The sequence below is a fragment of the Pleurodeles waltl genome, chromosome 7, assembly GCF_031143425.1.
Source record: "Pleurodeles waltl isolate 20211129_DDA chromosome 7, aPleWal1.hap1.20221129, whole genome shotgun sequence".
NCBI lineage: Eukaryota > Metazoa > Chordata > Amphibia > Caudata > Salamandridae > Pleurodeles > Pleurodeles waltl.
The window spans coordinates 126,118,564-126,137,980 of NC_090446.1; the positions used below are offsets into that span (position 1 = coordinate 126,118,564).

The 19,417-nt window shown below is 39.9% G+C and overlaps 1 protein-coding gene across 3 annotated transcripts in view; it reads right to left on the reverse strand.

Annotated features, from left to right (window-relative positions):
* RTEL1 (regulator of telomere elongation helicase 1) overlaps positions 1–19,417 on the reverse strand; it is a 224,484-nt gene that overhangs the window by 123,987 nt on the left and 81,080 nt on the right. For all 3 annotated transcript variants that reach the window (XR_011205455.1, XM_069243277.1, XM_069243278.1), the window contains exons 19-23: positions 18,270–18,310; positions 17,801–17,886; positions 16,075–16,152; positions 1,782–1,859; positions 1,385–1,531 (exon numbers count right to left, since the gene is read on the reverse strand). Coding sequence is in view for 2 of the 3 variants with exons in the window: in XM_069243277.1 (XP_069099378.1) it covers positions 1,385–1,531; positions 1,782–1,859; positions 16,075–16,152; positions 17,801–17,886; positions 18,270–18,310 (430 nt within the window). In the remaining variant the exon portion in view is untranslated. The remainder of the gene's footprint in view (positions 1–1,384; positions 1,532–1,781; positions 1,860–16,074; positions 16,153–17,800; positions 17,887–18,269; positions 18,311–19,417) is intronic.

The following is a 19,417-nucleotide window of genomic DNA, read 5'->3' on the forward strand; positions in this document are numbered from 1 at the left end:
TCAACTAATGCTCACTAATCCTTTCGTCTTCATAGTGCAGACATATTTATAGAGAAACTGTTTACATCACTTAGTCATGACAATTTGAAGTATTATGTGTATATTAAGGTAAGAAACAAGAATAAGGAAAACTCACCAAAATTGTGCATTAAAAAAATAGTTGAAATGTACTTGCTTATAATGCTGTTTTATTATCCTGTTCATACCCTCATCACACTAGCTACAATTTACCACAAACAAAGGTAATACATGTCCACTTCAAGTTCTGAACTGACCTAAGGACCGTACTGATGCTTCCCTTCTATTATTTTGCACTTCTTGCGTTGAAATCCTGACTTCCTGACAACAACTCTCTAGAGACACTTATTCCTACTACTCCAGTGCTATAAAAAGAATGTTTGTGTGTGTCAACTTTTATTAACAAACCTACAGATTTTGTCCTTTTTTGGGGTAACTCCCCATGCCACACAAAGCCAAACCAGGTCTCATCACAGTCCATTGGAGGAATATTTTGCTGCAAATCTATGAAGCTATTTATTGACCGCAACTTTGACCCTCAAAAAAAATCTCATGGTGCTACTGACTTAAGGTACTTAAGCAGAATGGACAAAGATCCACTGTTGAACAAAACCTCAAAAAGATAGCCTTTTAGTTTTTATTCCAAAATCTGAGATGGTTGGATTTTTCCCCAGGAGCTATAGACAGGGATCTTCATAACCTAAAGCCTATTTTAATAAACATACCTTTCTATGATAAAATCCTGTCTAAATGCTCAAAGAAGCGCTACACTAGCCAAGTATTCAAGACTGCTACAGCTATTGCAAACACTGCTGCATAAACAACAGAGTATTACCAGTAAAGGCTAGTAGTATCCAGCACACTTGTGCAATACTCCTGTAAAAACAGGGCGATCCCAGCCATAACTTGCTATCCTTCCAGAATGAGCTAAGAAGTCACCTCTACAGAATCTACTTAATGGTTAAATAGTTGTACTCTGTCATAGCAGTAACCACACTATCTTGCCACTCTTGTTTGGTATACTTCCTTGATATATGTAAAGTGCACAGTTGCCTGTGTTGCTAGGTCTAGGCTACATAAAAAAATCACTAACAAACAAACACTAATCTAAAATTCAGCACAAAGACAATGGCAGATTTATTACATCAAATATTCTACTAGCTGCATGATCTAGTCTGCATGACAGTGCTCCATTTGGCTAGATTGGTGTTTGTGCTTATTCTGTTGCCCAAACGTTTTGCTCTGCATTCTACACAATGCACTTGCAGAATTTTACAACGTCTCACTGCAGTACATGGCGCTACATAATAAAAGATAAATAAAACAACAAATAGCAAAAGATTGATTGGGTGGGGCAGATACCGACCTGACCTCGAGCTCCCTGTTTACTCCTCATCTCATCTAGGAACTGCATCTTCAGAACCACACGAGGGTCCATGCGAGGGGGGAAAGGGAGCCCAGTGATGATGACACCACGGCCATTCATGTCAGCAAAGTCAAGGCCCTCACTGGCCTGAAAAGAGAAAGCAAAGACAGTTACTACCAACCAGCCTATAGCGTCGAAAGTGTGTAGGAAAGGAGTTATGGAGTGTGTTCGATACAATAGGTAGGTGGATAGAGGCCAGTGAAGGACTGAATAAAAAGAACGTAAACTGGGGATTTAAAGAGATACTGAAATGGTTGTACAAAAGGGAGTGTCAGAGGCTAGGAAGCAGACAAGAAAAAGTAGTATAAACGAACATCTGAAAGATGGCTGCATTCACCTTTCCTCGACACACCGCAAGGAACATGGCGCCGTTTGATTTGGGGTTGACAACTTGTGTGTAGTACGCATCAATAATCTTTAGGAGACAGAGAGAAGAATAAACAACTGGTGACTATGACCATAATGTGAATTACTAGTAACAAACTGCTGAAGAGGATAAAAGGACCAATAGAGTCAGCCAGTTCTCCTGTTTCCTGGTCTACTCAAAAGTGTTACCCTCTTTATCTTTGCTTTTCATTACTGTTCTGCTTAGCGTCTTTCTAGGACTTTTTTTTAAAAAAAGAACTCAGATGGACGTATTTGGGTCAAAGCAGAACCTAATGAAGGTAAGACCCAGTTCAGGTCCGTACAGAAACACACAGTTCAGTTGATGAAGGAGGCCTGAACCATTAATGTTTTTAAAACACAGTTTTCACATATAGTAAATTGGAAACCAATGCCAGGAACGATGCTCTGCCACCAATGCATTGAACACTATGGGAAAACAAGAGCTACCCTTCAACCCACACGGAACCTGGATAATCAGAGATTATTGAAAATGCAACAATAATGAACAATTGGAAATTAGAGATTGATGTTTGTTGAAAGAAACACACACATAAAAATACTGTATTTGCTTCCATGTCTCGTGCACGTGTTCTTGTGTTTTTTGGGGCACTGCAGTCACATAGTACTAGAAAACGGAGGATTTGTTTATTGTAGATATGTTATAAATCCAAGTCTTTGATATAATTTTCTTATAAAGTCAAAATGGTGGTTATTTTGTGGTGCTCCTACTATGAATTGCATTAAGTGCCTGCAACAACTGGGCTGTCCAACCTGAAATATTGCACTAAATGTTACCTACGAGAACCACTGTTTTCAATAATCAGCAATGTAGTAACCTCAGCACCCAGTCTGATGTCACTGAGTGAGGGCAACAACCACTGTGTGGTCGCTCCAGCAGAGCCAGGCCATTACGTACTGTCACTGCAGGAAGGCCAACTCCCTGTGTGATGTGACTGCAGTAAGGACATCTTAATTCGATATCATTGCAGTAATGCCAGCCATAAGCATGATGTTGAAGTCAATGCCATTTAGCAGAAATTAAAACTGGAGTTCTTGAAACACAAACTTCATTCAATGGAATTCGTACAATTTTGTTAATTCTGCTGCCCCGGCTATTCTAATTTCTTTGCAGTAAGCATGTGTGCAATAGTTTGAATAAACCTAATTGTACATCTAATGAAGTCCCTTCATGCAGAGCATTATAATTTCAACTTACCTCAGAAGTGCTAAGTGGCAAAGAAAGGTAAATGCAAGGACCTCTTAGTCCTAAACCACAGGCAAGCCAGCAGCTCATTACATCCACTTCCCACTCTCCACCACTCATTCTTCCACTTTCCAACTCATCTAGAGGCCTCCTGAACAGGAAGAGGAGTTGATATGTTCTTGAACGTCCTCACTACTCAATCTATCCAACATGACCACACCAATGTCCTTGGTGACTTCATCCTCCCAGAAAACCAAAGCATTAAAAAAATAAAAAAACAAAAAACACAAGAGACACCTGTAGGAAGCTGGCTATCTATGTAGTGCACCGAATCTAAGGGGATACCACTATGTAGATAGTCCAGGTGATCCTTATTGATTTACAGGGGTTAAAATAATTCAAAATGCTCTCTTCTGTGGTAGTGTGGGTGAGCAGTTTAGGCGTATCAGAGGGTATTGATAAGAATTTGTTGAACAAACAGTCAATAAATATGACAGAGACCAATATTTCGAAAAATACAGTTATTTTTATAGAATGTTTCAACCTCAGAAAAATAACAAAGAAGGTAAGTACTGTTGCAGTGTATTAATTTTTGCAAGTAACAATGCACTCAAATGCGCTTTTACTGTTGTAAAGGGCTTTCTTTGGTAAAGTACTTTTACTGCACAGGGGTCTTTTGTAGTCAGTTATCGGGGTCCCCTTTAGGTCGTAAGGTACCAGGGAGACAAAGTCACAATAAACACCAGCAGTTCAGTTTTACCTGCCCTGGGTTCTCCTGGTGCAGAGGTGCTGGATGGGTCGGGTGCCAGGTGCACTGCACAGTTGGCTTAGAGGGGACTTTGGGACAAATCAGAGAGCACCCAACAAGGGGCTTGTTCGGGGTCTTGAGAGCAAGGGAACAGAGTCTGTTGTCATGGACCCCAGTCATGGAGCTCGGGTTCAGAGGGGTTTGGTTGCTAATGTGTCGAGGCTTCCACAATTAATGGATGGACCTGCAAGAAGGAGACAAAAACAGGGCAGCTGGTCCACTCTTGGTGCTGGTCTCTTCAATGCTGATTTCCCTTGACGGTTGGTCTCTGGTTGCGGCGTTGGAGACCGGACTGGATTCAAACAAGCTTTGGTTGTTGCAGGTGGTCAGGTACCCAGGGTATTGGTGCAAGACGGCTCCAGTAGGTCCTGGGGCCTTCTCACTTGGAGGGGAGACTGGTCAGTCCTGCTGGAGCTCGGTGACTTACTCCTGGGCGATTGCTGCATCGGTGGACCCAGTGGTCAAATGAACGATGAACCAGATATTGTGGTTGGTGCCTGAAGGGAAGTGGCACCTTCCATTCAAGGGAGATACTGACAGCTTGGCGAAGTGCTGGAGGCCCTCTGAGGCTTTTGGAGGATGCACAGCTGCAGGATGAGTCGCACTGTTGCGATTGTCAGGAGCAGGTAAGCAGGCACGATTTTGAGCCAAAATCCACCATCAGTCTACAGTTATTGCTTCTTCCACTCTTCTTCGTCCTCTTCTTTCTGTTTCTTTCTTCAGTCCGACAAATCTGTTCTTCTGTTGTCAGGGAGCCACCTAAATACTAAATCTGGGGGTGTTTAGGGGAGTGTAGGGTACTAGTCAATTGGCTACTTACCCCTGGGGTAACTACACCACCTATATGACTACTTTCTGTGGGAAGTGGGCATAACCCTGTCCCAGAATTTCTAGTTCCACCAAAAACAAGATGGTGGAACCCTTCTTTAATGGAGCACATCAGGCTGCCCACCTCAGGGGTATGACTAGCCTGGTAGTGCACCCCGCCTACCTGCATAGCTAATTTTCCCACCTGTCCTATTGCCAAATGGGCTTCAGGGCAAGGGGTGGCAACTCTCAGGTTTGGGGGAAGCCGGGGTCGCATAGCAAAGTTGGCAGGGTCTTTGAAGTCCCTGGTATGCAGATTCACTAGCCATCCTGCTGTAGGAGGTGATAACACCTTCCTGAGCAAGCACTGTTTCCGGCTTTTGAGAGCACGGGCTCTCATTTCAAGCGGGGCAGAAACCTGCCTGTGGTGGCAGGCTGGTCAATACCAGACAGCCAGCCAGCACACTAAAGGCCTAGTAGGTTTTAGGGGGCACCTCATAATAAATCCAAGACTGGAATCAGTCTGGATTTAATAAATCCACGACTGGCATCAGTCTTAATAAATCCAAGACTGATGACAATCTTGGATTTATTTAGACGAGGTGTTTGATACCAAACCATAGGTTCCTTGTTCACTTGCAATGTCTAAGTAATTGAACTAGACATCACAGGGGCATATCTGTTGAGGAGATATGTCCAGGCATCAAAAAATCATAAACATTTTACTTAGACCTGCAGGTCGAGTAGCTTGAATAATCTACTCGACCTAACGGTAATGTACTTGACCCGGAAACAAGTCAAATTGTGTGATCCTAGGCAAATGTTGTATTTTAAGGTCGCCTTTTTCTTCATTCTCAAATATGAGTGCACCTTCAAATATGTGAGTTCAGCATTTCTGCTGTAAAAAAAAAATACTCCTTTCTTTGATAAAATACACTAAGTGTTTGCTCCATATATAATAAATCTAGCCCACATACAGGGTACACGTGATCCATGCATGACTTGCCTCTTAGTTTACTAATAGCTTTGCCATCAGGGCAGGAGTGTTTCTCAGTGTATGTTTAAACACTCACTTTTAATTAATATATTACTAAAGCATGATGTGGTAGCACACTGTCATTTACAGACAGTAAATTTCCAAGAAATGTCCAAAAACCTTCCCACTATCTTGCAGCTCTACCGATAAAACTATTCAGGGTATTAACAATAATTTCTAAAAAGGGGTTTCAGAAAACATTTATCATTTGCACATCACCAAATAAAGTGTTCTGACATTTTTTTCATTCAATTAAAATATTTGTTTCATCACACAGAAGTAGAAAAAAAAATGTTTCACAGCTACTGAAATAGATTTTGAAATGTTTCTAAAGTTGACTTAGTTATATAAATGTTGTGTGTTAGGAAAAACCTGATACCAAAAGCCTTTCATTTCACATAGGTCAGACAGTTCACCTTACAAAATCCTGGAGCTCTGCAGTCACAAGGAAAAGTATTTGCATTGCAAGAAGACAAAATGACTTTTGACCTCTGTCTCTGAGCACAGAGCAAATGTGACAAGAATAAGATTTAAAGGTATTAATTGCTAAATCAGTTTGACTAAACAGAACACCTATTCTTTGTCCACTCGCCAGAAGGATCGAGTGGAATCTAAAAATAGCTCAATCTCATAAAATAAAACTCACCATAGCGAGTGGTTGAGTAGATTTTTCGAGCCCTGATGTCCTCACATCAAATATAATGCACCCTGCCTTAGGACTCTAAGGTCTGTTGTTCGGGTGACATACATATATTAGATGCAGTGACTGGGGCATGGCACACAATGTGTGTGTCGATTTATTATTTTAACCATGGCATGCACTTTGGCACACAGTCTGCGATTGCAGTCTGTGTGCAATTTGTAGGAGGGGTTCCTTAGGGGGCCACAATACATGCTGCAGATATTAGGGACCCTCTCTGGTACCCAGGCCCTAGGTTCTAGGGGTACAAGTACTAGGGACTTACAGCGTTACTAGAGTGTGTGCCAATTGCATACTATTACACATGTTAGCTTGTTTTAGGGAGAGAGCATTGACACTAGGGACCTGTTTAGCAGGAACCCAGTTGCCCTAAGTCGAAAAACCTCAGTACCAGTGGCAAAAGGTAGGTGTGACCATGTCCAAAATGGGCACTTTCCTACAACACCCTTAAGTACCTCATTAACACATAACAGCACATCACCCAATCAACACACTCCAAAGGCCATATACTAGATCTCACCTTCTTGACATCACCAAATACCCAATGAAAATCACCTAAAACCACAGACAACCCTGCCATCCTAATCAACGAGCTCACCATCCAACCAACACACCACAGTCATCCCAAAACAGAAGAACATACATTCAAATCTTTCAAAACCTTCACTAGGCAAGCTGGAGCTTAAACTAATCTTTCACTCAGCCACCTCTGGTATCAACACACTTATGAACGACATCAACACATTTCTGGAAAACCGTATGAACTCCTATGCTTCAACTATAACATCAATATGTAAGCCAAAACCTTTAGCACCCTGGTACCCCAAAGACCTTACAGACAACAGATGCTCAATCTGCAGACAGAAAAGAAAATGGAAAATTAACAAACCCATACTCGCCTCCATGTAACACGCAGACAACTCATCAGGCAAAGACAAGCACTATACCAATACCATCAACAGAAGCGGAGCACTCTTCAAAGTTATAAAGCACCTCATCAACCACCTGATGGGAGACAGCCTCTGCAATGCTGTCTTTACCACAATACATTTATTACGCATTGCTCTTACAACACAGGTCTTTACCACGAAGGTAACTATATTAAAGGTAAATATATTTGAGTATATATATATATATATATATATATATATATATATATATATATATATATATATATATATATATATTTGAAAAACAATACCTTAAAGTTCATTAAGGCAACCAGCACTCCGCGAATGTAAGAACAAAGGTTTATTTAAACAAAACAGGAACGCGTTTCAGCGTTGCCGCCTTCATCAACAATAATGCAGCTAGTTCTGCAGGAGTGATGAAAAGATTGATCAAGTATGCTCAAATAGAGAGAGAGAGACAGTAATAGAGAAAATTGATAACGTCACCAAACAAATTGAGGCATTTCCTGACAAGAAGTTGGTTGAGTCATTGAATAATGCTATGGAAGAACGATTAGCTAAAATTGAAGAGGAAATCATTCTAAAAAAGTCACGTAAATTCAACAGAGATACATTTGATTACGAGACAGGACATATATATACATTTGCAAGGAAATTTGATTATTGGAGACAAAAAGGGAAGGAGTCAGTTAGCAAAATTTATAGTACTGAGAGGAAGACATCCAATGTAGGGATGAGTGAGAGTTCTGATACTGACTTCGAAGAATCGTCACGAATAAGGTCTCATACTTCACTGCAAGAGGAGCTCGATTTTTTAAGGAAAGATCGAAGAACAAACCACAGACACTGGACGGGAGGAACCAGAACAAGAGGAAGAGGCAGAGGCAGAAGAGACGAGAGGGCAAAAGAAACTCAGATCAACGAAGGAGGAAAAGCGACTCTAAGCAACAAACGGTATTGACAGATGATAAAAAGGTGGTCAATCTGTCAAATATTATGTTAGATGAAGAGGACAAAGAGAACTTATCATCATTGGGCCTCTCGTACTGCCAACCCAATGATTTTGACTACGTGCAAAGTCGTATAGACTTGTTTTTATTTATACGGAAATTAAAACTGTTAAAGATCCATACAGCCAAAAGAAAGAGGACGTTATCACAGGGAGATAGTATTGAAGGGACAAGTACAAACATGGAGATGCAAAAAAGTCACAATTTATTAATTGAAGATGTGATGTTAATGAGAGATCTATGGGAGTTGGAAGACAGTTCAATGGAGAAATTGGATGAAGCGCAAGTAATTGGCAGACTGGAATCAAAGGGTGTGTGTTTAGACAAAGAAGGGACATCAGGCTTGAAGCCCAAGTCTAGAACTGTTCCATCACCCAGTGGAAAACTGATCGATCAATTTTCAGATACTCTAATTAAAGGACTTAAGACCTTGAGGGCCCAGTCGTTGAAAAAATTAAAAATAAAGAACAGTGGGTATTACAAGACATTGAACAAACTGTCTAATAATTCAGAAATTGTTGTGAGAAGTTCTGACAAAGGAGAAAATATTGTAATTTGGTCTACACAGCAATAAATGGAAGAGGCTTACAAACAGTTGAATGACACAAAATGTTATAAGAGAATTGATTTGGAGCATGTTGAGAACATAAAAGTACAATTTGATTCAGAACTGACACAATGGAGAGACAGAGGTCTCATAAGTGAACAAGAGCATAGGTTTCTCAAAGTAGATTTCCCTAAATTACCTGTGTTCTATTTGATACCAAAGATTCATAAAAATGCACTTAAACCACCAGGAGACCTATAGTGTCCATAAAAGGAAGTTTATTCGAATTTGTATCTCAGTATATAGACACGTATTTACAACCGTTAGTCAGAAATTAATCTTCTTATTTGCAGGACAGCAGTGATTTTTTAAGAAGGATTTTTGACGTAGGCAGGGAAAGTGAATTTGTCTTGATGACATTAGATGTAACAGCATTATATACAAGTATCCCACATAATTTGGGAGTGCAGGCGGTTGAGTATTTTTTAAGAAAGATATCCATCAACTTTTATCATCATAGCAAAATGCTGTTCAAAATGATACAATGGTGTTTACAACACAATATGTTTTATTTCAACAATGAGATATTTGAGCAGTTATGTGGTACAGTGAAGGGAACCTGTTTTGCTCCTAGTTATGCCAACTTATTCATGGGTTGGTGGGAGGAACAGATTTTAAACAATTTCCCTTTAGACAAATGGAGTGACAATATTATCATGTGGCTCAGGTACATTGATGATATTTCGTAATTTGGAAGAGAAACTCAACCACTGCCAATAATTTCATCAAATAAATTAATATCAATGAATGTAATTTGAGATTCACAGGCAAAGTTGACAAACAAGAAATTGAATTCCTCGATATCAATGTAAACATAGCAGATAATAAAATTGAGACAACACTATTCAGGAAGGCCACAGCAGGGAATAGTATCTTACATGCTAGAAGTCACCATCCACAGTCACTGAAAAATAATATCCCCTTTGGAGAGTTATTGAGAGCCAAAAGGATTTGTAGTAAAGAACAAGAATACTTAAATGTTCAGGAAAATATGATAGAGAGATTAAGATAGAGGGGATATTCCAGTGAGATTTTAGAGAAGAGTGCCGCAAGAGTCAAATCCCACACTAGGGATCAACTGTTATTTACCACAGACAAGAAGGGTAATTTTTTGGGCACAAAGATAAATGATAAACGAAAAGACACTGGGAATGTGAGATTCATAACTACCTTTAATACTGCCCATGAATCTGTAAGGAAGTTATTACAGAAAAACTGGCATATGCTTAAAAGTGATCCTGTTATAGGTACGGAATTAAAGAACAGGCCAGTAATAACATACAGGAAAGGGACATCTATGAGAGACATACTGGTGAAAAGTGATGTGAGACAAGGCAAAACTTCTAAAACCAGTTGGTTTAAATCACAAGATGGATTCTAGAAATGTACAAAATGCAAGGCGTGCAAAAATGGGGAAAACATCAAAACCATTAAGCAAGCACATAGAACAATACACACCATTAAAGGCAGATATGACTGCAAAAGTGAATATGTTTCCTACATTTTGAAATGCAGCTGTCCCAAGTTATATGTAGGAAGTACCAAACTACAAGTACACAAAAGGATATTACAACATCTTAGGGCAATTGTCAACAAAGATGAGTCCTACCCGGTTGCTCGACATATGCACGAGTTCCATGGCGGACGAGTAGAAGAAGTAAAATACAGTGTAATTGATGGGATAAGAAAAGATATTCGTGGAGGTGACAGGGAGAAAAATCTGAGAAAACTAGAGTCCAGATATATACTGGCATTAGATTCAAGAGAACCAGTGGGGTTAAATTCAAGTGAGGAGCTATACATACATTTGAGTTAACGTGTTTTTTTTTTTACAAACGATTTAATAGTTGTCTACTATAACGTGACAACATAGCACAGTATTATTGTAGTAATATCCAACACACTTCAGCAATAAGTTTCTCCTCCCATAAAGTTTCCATCAGAATAGCACAATCTCCACAGATTAGACATTTGATAAATTCAATTATTTTTTGTTTATCATAGACTTGTTATTAGTTCTACCTGTAGTCAAACAGATCAAGCAGATGACTCAGTGTGAACCATTGAATGTGTATGGACACATATATCACATAGACATTGTTTACTTATTAATTTGCATTTAAGCAGTGTTTTTTTGTAATTTATTAATTTGCCGTTTTTCTCATACTATATTTCAAATTTATCGTGTTGCTTTAAGTGAACTGATTGTAGCCAAACACATATGGTATATAAAGGGGGCCAAAATGGCGGCCCGCAGGTTGATGAAGGCAGCAACGCCGAAACGAGTTCCTGTTTTGTTTAAATAAACCTTTGTTCTTACATTCCCAGAGTGCTGGTTGCCTTAATGAACTTTAAGGTATTGTTTTTCATGTCAGACGTGGTAGCGCGCGTCAAATCCTAGCCCCATTGCCGTTCAGGTGCGGCGAGGGAAAATGCAGAACCAAGTGTTGATATATATATATATATATATATATATATATATATATATATATATATATATATATATATATATATATATATATCCATCCAATAACTACCCCTGCTTCTTAATTGAAGAATAAAGAAGTCGGCACTCCAAATTTTTGCTTCACCCATTTACTGGCACACAACGCAATTTTTTTACATAGCCTTTGTTAAACACTAGATGGCAGAATAATGCACAGCATGTGTATCTGCAGCTACACATGCCTCCGAACATATATATATATATATAGTCCATCAAATGGTCCACATTGCAGCACGCGTACTCACGGGTGCACACATGAGGAAAGGACCATTCCTCTACAATCTCCAAAAACAATTGCAAACCAATTGTCTCGTTGCACTCCAGGAGAGTTTATTTAGGTTTCTTTGGAAGAACACAAATGCCACTTGATGTGGAGAACTTTCTAGATTACTTAAAAACATTCATATTCATTTACTGTGATATTGTGTCTTATCTAACTTGCATGTTGGTTTGGAATGAATCATTTTATGCATTATTGAGGAAATTTGGGATGAATGATTATGTTTTTGGATTGTTTTTATGCTTAAGACTACATGTTCCATAATGCCCTGGGTTAGTAGATGGTAAAAAAAATTAAAAAAATAAAAACTATAAAAAAAGAGACGGGGAAAAAAAACCTCACATACTGTGAGCAAGACCAAGAGGTCGAAACGCGTAGGTAGTGTTGTTTGAAGTACACACCTGGATAAAGCAATAAACTCTCCTGGAGTGCAACGGGCCAACTGGCTTGCAATTGTTTGGTTTTGGAGAAATATATATATATAAATATAAATAATAATATATATATCTAGACACACACGTGTGTGTGTATATATATATATATATATATATAAATAATTTAGGGTTTAAGGGTGGGTAAGAGTATTGGGTGTTAAGGGTGTTATCAGGACTTATGGTGGGTACAGGTACTGGGTGGTAAGGGTGTTTTTAGAGTTATGGGGTGGGTTGGGGTATTGGGTGATAGAAGTGTTTTTAGTGTTGGTAAGGACTGTAGGTTGGTAATCCAGTTTTTAGGATTTAGGTATGGGTCTAGGCAGGCAAGGGTGGTTTTAGGGCTAAGGAGAAGAGAGGGCTATAGAGAGATAGCATTAATTAAAAAGTGAGCGTTTGGGTGGGCTCCTCCCAATTAAGAAAATTGTAAAGTTATAATGATTTTCTTTTTTTAAACATTAAGGGTTCAGAGGGGGTTCCCCCAACTAAATAAAGATAAAATCACACACACACAGACACACACACAATGTTTAACTTGCATTAAATATAATTACTGTGCATTGTAAAATCATGTGTGGCAAAGGTATCTATGAGTGGTAAAGGCATCAGTAGTAAGGGCTCTGCGTTGAAAGGTTTTGCGTGGTAAAAGGTTTGCAGTAAAAGAATGTGTTTTGATGTCATACAGCCCCTCCTGACTGACATTCCAGTGCCACACAGCAGACAAGGGCAATGCCATCAACCGCTTCTTCAATAAAAAATATACAGACATTCTGAAAGCGTATCACCCACACAAAAATGCTGCTCTTCTGACATCCACTCATCCCCAAAATGCCCAAAAAGCCATCTTTCAAACCCTGCTCTCAAAGACCTCGCGGACACCCTCAACTTTTTCAGAGCTCCACATAAGAAAATTATGTCTTACTTTCATCCTTCATCAAAGCCCTGGAGAAGCTCTCTTGCCACAATTCACCATCATTGCCTCCTCTCATATTCAGGGCGTCTGAAGTTCTCAAGACAGGCCAGATTCTCTCACTCTGAAAAAACTAGTTACTTACCTCTGTTAACGTTCTTTCTGGTAGGGACTCTAACCGCAGATTCTACACCTCTATAATATTTGCAGGGAAGGTGCCATAATCTGGCTCTACATCAACCATACTCTGTCCTGGAGGTGATGGCAGAAGCCACAAATCAGCGTCACCCAAGCACACCAATATTAGTTTCTTAACACAGTTTGTGCCCTCTGATGCTGAGCTCAATGAACCAATTATATGTGTAAAACTTGGACCATAACAAAGACCTGTTGCAGGAGGGGCTACAAGAGGAGAAACAGGTTCAGGCTCTCGAGTTCAAGCGGGAAAAGGAATAACAGAAATTCTTATTGTGTTTAGTGGTGTAGAGCTTGGCTTCATGATCCAAAATTATCTTCAGGTGCCTAACAGCTTAGAGTTGTGGCCTGAACCAAAACACTTTGTGAGAATCTGCCACAGACATCTTATTGCAACAGACCTTACAAGGCTTACAGACTGTAGTTTTAGGAAGGGACATGTTCCTTAGCACAACTAGAAAGAACTTTGTCTGAAAAAACTTGTCAACTGATGAGAAAAAGTTAGACTATAGCTTTAGAGCCATGCTGAGGAGTGAAAAGAAACAGATTGGCATCAGAACGCTTAGGTGGTGCGCATATGCGGCTAAAGCTGTCACTTTTGGGGCAGAGCGGGTTTACTGCAGAGTTGCAAGACACCACCTACCGGCAAGGAAGGGCTAAGCTAAAAAACTAATGGAACCAGTCTGATGCTATAGGATATTCTAAAGTTGACAAATCTCCAGTTAGAAGTGTCCATCCGAAGAAACCCATACTAGACCACGAAGATCTTACCAATCACAGCCCCACCACTCATCTACCTTTGATCTGTATAATCATTGAAATATCAGTTTATGCACAACTTTAAATGACATCAACATCCCCTGTATGACTATCAGCAAAGATACTGCCCTTCTGACCGCTAACAAAGAGGACTTTGATATGGTTGACTGCCCCCACAGACATCCACACAATATAGCTTTCACAGGAAACATCCTTCACTGGTTCTCATCCTACCTACCCAACTGACAGTGTGGTCACCTGGTCTCCACGAGGCCTCAGAAGAGCCCAATTAGACACAAACTTCCTCTGTATTCCATTTTGTCCTGTCATATTCGATGCTTATATGAAACGCCCAACATCAAATTTCACCAATATGATGATGGCACACAACTGTACCCAAAGGTCTGCTCTGCTCTAGAGATCCAACGTCCTAAGCACTGCTTGCACCTCACCCAGGCCTGGCTGTCCAGCTCCCACCTGACCCTTATCCCCGCCAAAACAACAACAACGAACAACTAGTCCACCAAGAAAACTATGACAGTCTGGTCCCAGCTCTCTCTGCTAAAGAAAGTGATACCGTTCCTCCCAGAAAGTAACTTCTGACTTGCTGTTCATGCATTTGGACAGTAGCAATTCCTTGCTCCCTGGCCTCCCAGACCCCATCCTTGAGGTGGGAGGGCGACTTTTTGTGCAGTGTAGCTACATATTGCATTTGTCTTGGTTGCCCCTACATGACAGAGGTAATCCAGGAACCTTTTTGTAGAACATTTCTGGTATGTAAATACCTACTGTATGATTTCGTAATAAAGAAAACATATAAAACGCAGTTCTCGTATCATAGTCAATTACGTAAAGCCTCATTGTGATCATTAGTGTCTTAAAAGCAAGAAAAAAATAAGCTGGGCACAATAACAAGCAAGCATGTTATTTCTAAACAACTATACCTAGAATATTCCGTATCTGCCCCAGCCACCCTTATGAACTCTTAAGCAGCAAACCCACCCCATCTTCGAGCCAGTTTCCAGCACAAACTTTTAATCCACCTAACAATCATTTCTACACTGCAAAAAGTTGAAGAGGCATAACCAAAATTAAAGACATACACAAAATACCCATTTACATGAGAAAAATATACTGTCTAAAAGCGAATGTATGTGAGGTCATGCTATCATCATGTCCATGCTTCAAAACCATTAAAAAAAATATATATATATTTGAGCCCATTCGCCTTTAGAAACATGTACCCTACTCTGTCATGTCAAATAAACATTCAGTTTCAGTTTTACGTTCATTTCATCCTGACTTATAATTGACAGATCTGGCCCAGTAAGAAGACCAAGCTCTCGGACGTCCGATAAGAGAATCCGTGGCTTGACTCAAGGTGCAATCCTATGACAAGAAAATGGAACTGGAATGCCAGTGATTCAATCATAGTTCCATTTTAAATTTGACGTTATGCTTTGTCCTTATTGTCCATTATAATTTGGTAGAGTGCAGATATTATTGTGTTATCTCCTTTTTCATCATTTGATCTATTTTTATATTTGGTTTGCTTTGTTGTTTACACGTTCACCCACGGGGATAAGAGAATTTAAAGGTTAAGCCTTGCCCTGCTTTCCTTTAAAGTGCAGGGTGGCAGCCTTTGTCAATACCAGTTCTGCTTTATCTTCTAGAAGCTCAATGCAGCCGTTTGCATCCTGGACCAACGAGGAGTGGAGTTTCATCACACATCTTAGCAGAATTTGCCTATACTCAATTCAGTGACACTGGACAGCCTAACGGGATGTGTGCAGGTTAAGGTTCCTGAAAACTAGTTCAACTGTGAAAGAAAACTCCTTTTACATCCGGCTGTTCCATCTCTGACAAGCCCCGCTCTGGTGCTGGTGCTGGTGCTTCCTTTTAAGAAAGACAGTCATGTCTGAACAACCTCTTCCTCAAGATATACCCACGCAGGTGCCCTATTCAGAGAATATTTCTACACTGCTTGTCTAGGAAACTGCAATCCCAGACAGACATGTTATCACGCCCGCCAGCTGTGTCGATGCACATAAGGCATTGCACATAAAAACCACAGCTAACCTCTGTGAAGTTCCCCTTGCCTTTGGGCTCCACAAACATAGGTTTCATCTCTTCCATTCTGGAGTGTGACCCCTCCTCCTGTGGGAAAAACATAGACCATAAATAGAAGGTATGATGTCAACGTGATATACAAACAAGAAAACCAAACAATGACAAGTCAAAGACGAGCAATGACAATCCTAGGAGAGGCGGCATACATGTTTTCAGGTCAAGATAGAAATACGTGAAATTTGCATTGTTATAAAGACATATCAATGGACATCACTAACAGGGCACAGAGAAATACATGTAGCATAAATGGTTAGTGGACACCACTAACCAGACACTGAAAAAAAAAAAATCAACAAATACTCTGAACAAAACAAAGAGAAACTGAAACACAAGCAACACAGAGCATGCCAAAGCAATGAACACAAAGAGCCTTAAGTAATCGAAACGACACACAAACCATTCCAATGCATCTTTCTAAAATTACCCAGAAATAATGCAATTAAATACCACGGTAGAGATGATACTTTAGTGGATATGAGTATGGTCTAAATATTTTTTATCATTATATTTTATTGTAATGAAGCCTTGGGAACCTATATTACTAGGCAATTTGTTGATTGTATGTCATGTATTGACGGTTTAATGGCTTAGGTTCATAATATTGACTGTGAAGAACTCCACACCAGAGGAGAACAATACCACTGGACATCGTTGGCTCAAAACTTGCTTCTAGTCCTTGCCAACCAATTTCTTTTTGTTAATTGGTGCTTTCTTTTGAATAAAATAGGAGGAGGAGAATTTTTGGGTTGGATTCACAACTTTACAGACTTTTTTCCAACCCAGGAAAAAAAAAACGTAATAACGTGACATTTATAGACGAAAATGCTGATACAAATTTATTGATCATTCAATGCTAGAACCAAGCCACAGTGATAGCTAGGAGCGTCATTTTTAACAGAGAGAGGTGGGAGGGTTTGTGTGGACATAAAATTGATAATATGTTATCTTCTTAATAACGTTTGATGTCAACCTGCCCTTTATAAGAGGGGCTGGAGTGCAGCACAACGAAACCCATTCCAACACCTAAGGAAGTGAACTTAACATTCCAATATGAATTAATTTAGATGCAACAATGGATCCCACACCTATCCTCACCTAGAAACAAAGTGCACCAGAACAAGTATGTTCCTAAATACCCTCATAATAAAACTATATAACTTACATGGGCGCTAAGTAGAAAATCCAGCCCATCCATAATCGTCCCACACAGTAAGTAGGTAACCACGCTGAGCAGCACCAGCGGCCAAAGATGCCGCTGCCGAAGCAGAAAGAACGGTGCATATGAGTAAGGAGGCACACAAATGAAAGTCCACTAAATCCTATATACGGGCATGGCAAAAGTGGTTAGATTCAGAAATCTTTTGTATAGATTTCCCTTTCAAAGTGTTTCACCTACAGCCAACATGTTTTGTTCTAACACAAGTCTTCAGGAGTATGAATATGAAGTATTATAAGTTCATTTAGACCACCAATGGGCCAAGGTGCAGAAGGGTAGAAACTCTCTGGAAGCCTTTTTAAAATTATAGTTTAATTGACTATGTAGACACCTGGATCAGTGGTCAAAACTGCAAGGATGGTGTTTAATGCCTGTGTATTGGATTTAATAGACTTTCATCTGAGTGCCAACTGGTTTATATTTAATTAATTCAGGTCACTGACATTTGGTCTCACTCACCTTCCAAAACTCCAGATTTTTATCCATGACAGGGTATGAAGGAAAAAACACTAGGAGCCCATGAGGAACAACCCGAGAAATGTTACCTGCCAGAACAAAAACACGCACAAACAATTACATTCAGTATTGCGCGGTCGCAGAGCTGGTTACTGTTAACAGAGTACACTGGCCACTATGAGCCTGTTTATGGTCATTACTAACTGCGCTGTTAGAGGACAAGAGAGAGAGAGAGAGAAAGAGAGAGAGAGAGAGATGTTTAACCAAAGTCATGCACACCAGGATATGGTTCAAATGTTACCCAAGACCTACATTATGGTTACATAATTTAGGAGGCTCCTTTAGAGGGGCATCTATGCCATTAGTCATTGCAGAAAAAGTTGGAGTAGATCTACATATTTTTTAAGCAAAAAGTGAGATTTTTTGCAGCTTCTCAACAACCATCATCTTGCCAATTCCATTAGATTCTTACCTATTGTCTTGCCAAGAGAGGACATGTATTCCAAAGTAAACCTGCAGAAGAAAGTGAGGGGTAGGAGTAAATATATAGAAATGCATTCTCAGGATTAAGGAGTCATCCTTCCGCTCTGCACCTTGGCTAATTGTTGAGCGCCTCTTTTTGGTTGCAGATTACCGAGTGGGAGATCAAGTCAAAGAGGCATCTCCTTGTCTCAAGTATATTCACTCACTTCAAATTTGGCTACACGACAGAAGGTTGTCAGAAAATACCTTGCTGGCCCGGATCATCTTTTAGTGGCAAAGAACTGGAAGGTACAATCTGCGAGAGTGGTGTTCCTTGAACTTTGGCATTCTGTTCCTCTGATCACACCATTTTACTGAAGCACTATCCAGCTGTGGGGTCATGACAGATGCAAACCAGGCTTCCTTTTACAAGAGACAGGCAAGGCCTTCCCAAGCTATTTCTATTTATTGAGTCTTCCTTCCCTCGTGGTGTTCACTGAAGTCATAGTCAACATCTACATCTGTCCTCTAACAACCACCAGCTTCCTATCTATACTGATACAGGAAATCTCCTGTGTTAAACATCATAGCCTCGTATATGCAAACTCTTCCACTCTATGCTTTTTTTTTTTTTTAACTTAATAGAGTTGAAACAGAGATCCAGAGTTTTGGGCTGCAGTGTCACAAGAGGACAATATCCCTAGTGTGACTAGGCACAGAACTTCAATGATCTACTGGCTGAAAACCCAAACTTTTCCTGAGCAGAACCCACTGTGGAATACTAGGACAGACTATTGAAACAGAATTTACATGTTCAGATCTTTGAGAGACAGAGGGTAAAGAATAAAACGACAATGTCACATAGGCATCAATTCTTATTGCCCTTGACTGTGATTCCCTGGGTGATCGTCCATGAATGTGCCTGTTCCAGGGACCAAAGCAATGAGTATACACAATGCTGTGTGCCTTTACTATCTAAGAGTGTAGAAGCCACAAATATTTTCGTAGCCTCTAGTCTACTATTGGCCATTAATGCTTCACAACATCGGCCTGAGAGCATTGTATGGATATTTGGGCAAAGGATGTAAGTGAACACAATGAGATGTGATGAGGTATTCTGTTGTATACTAAGTCAGTGAGGAAGAGCTGGGTGCAGGA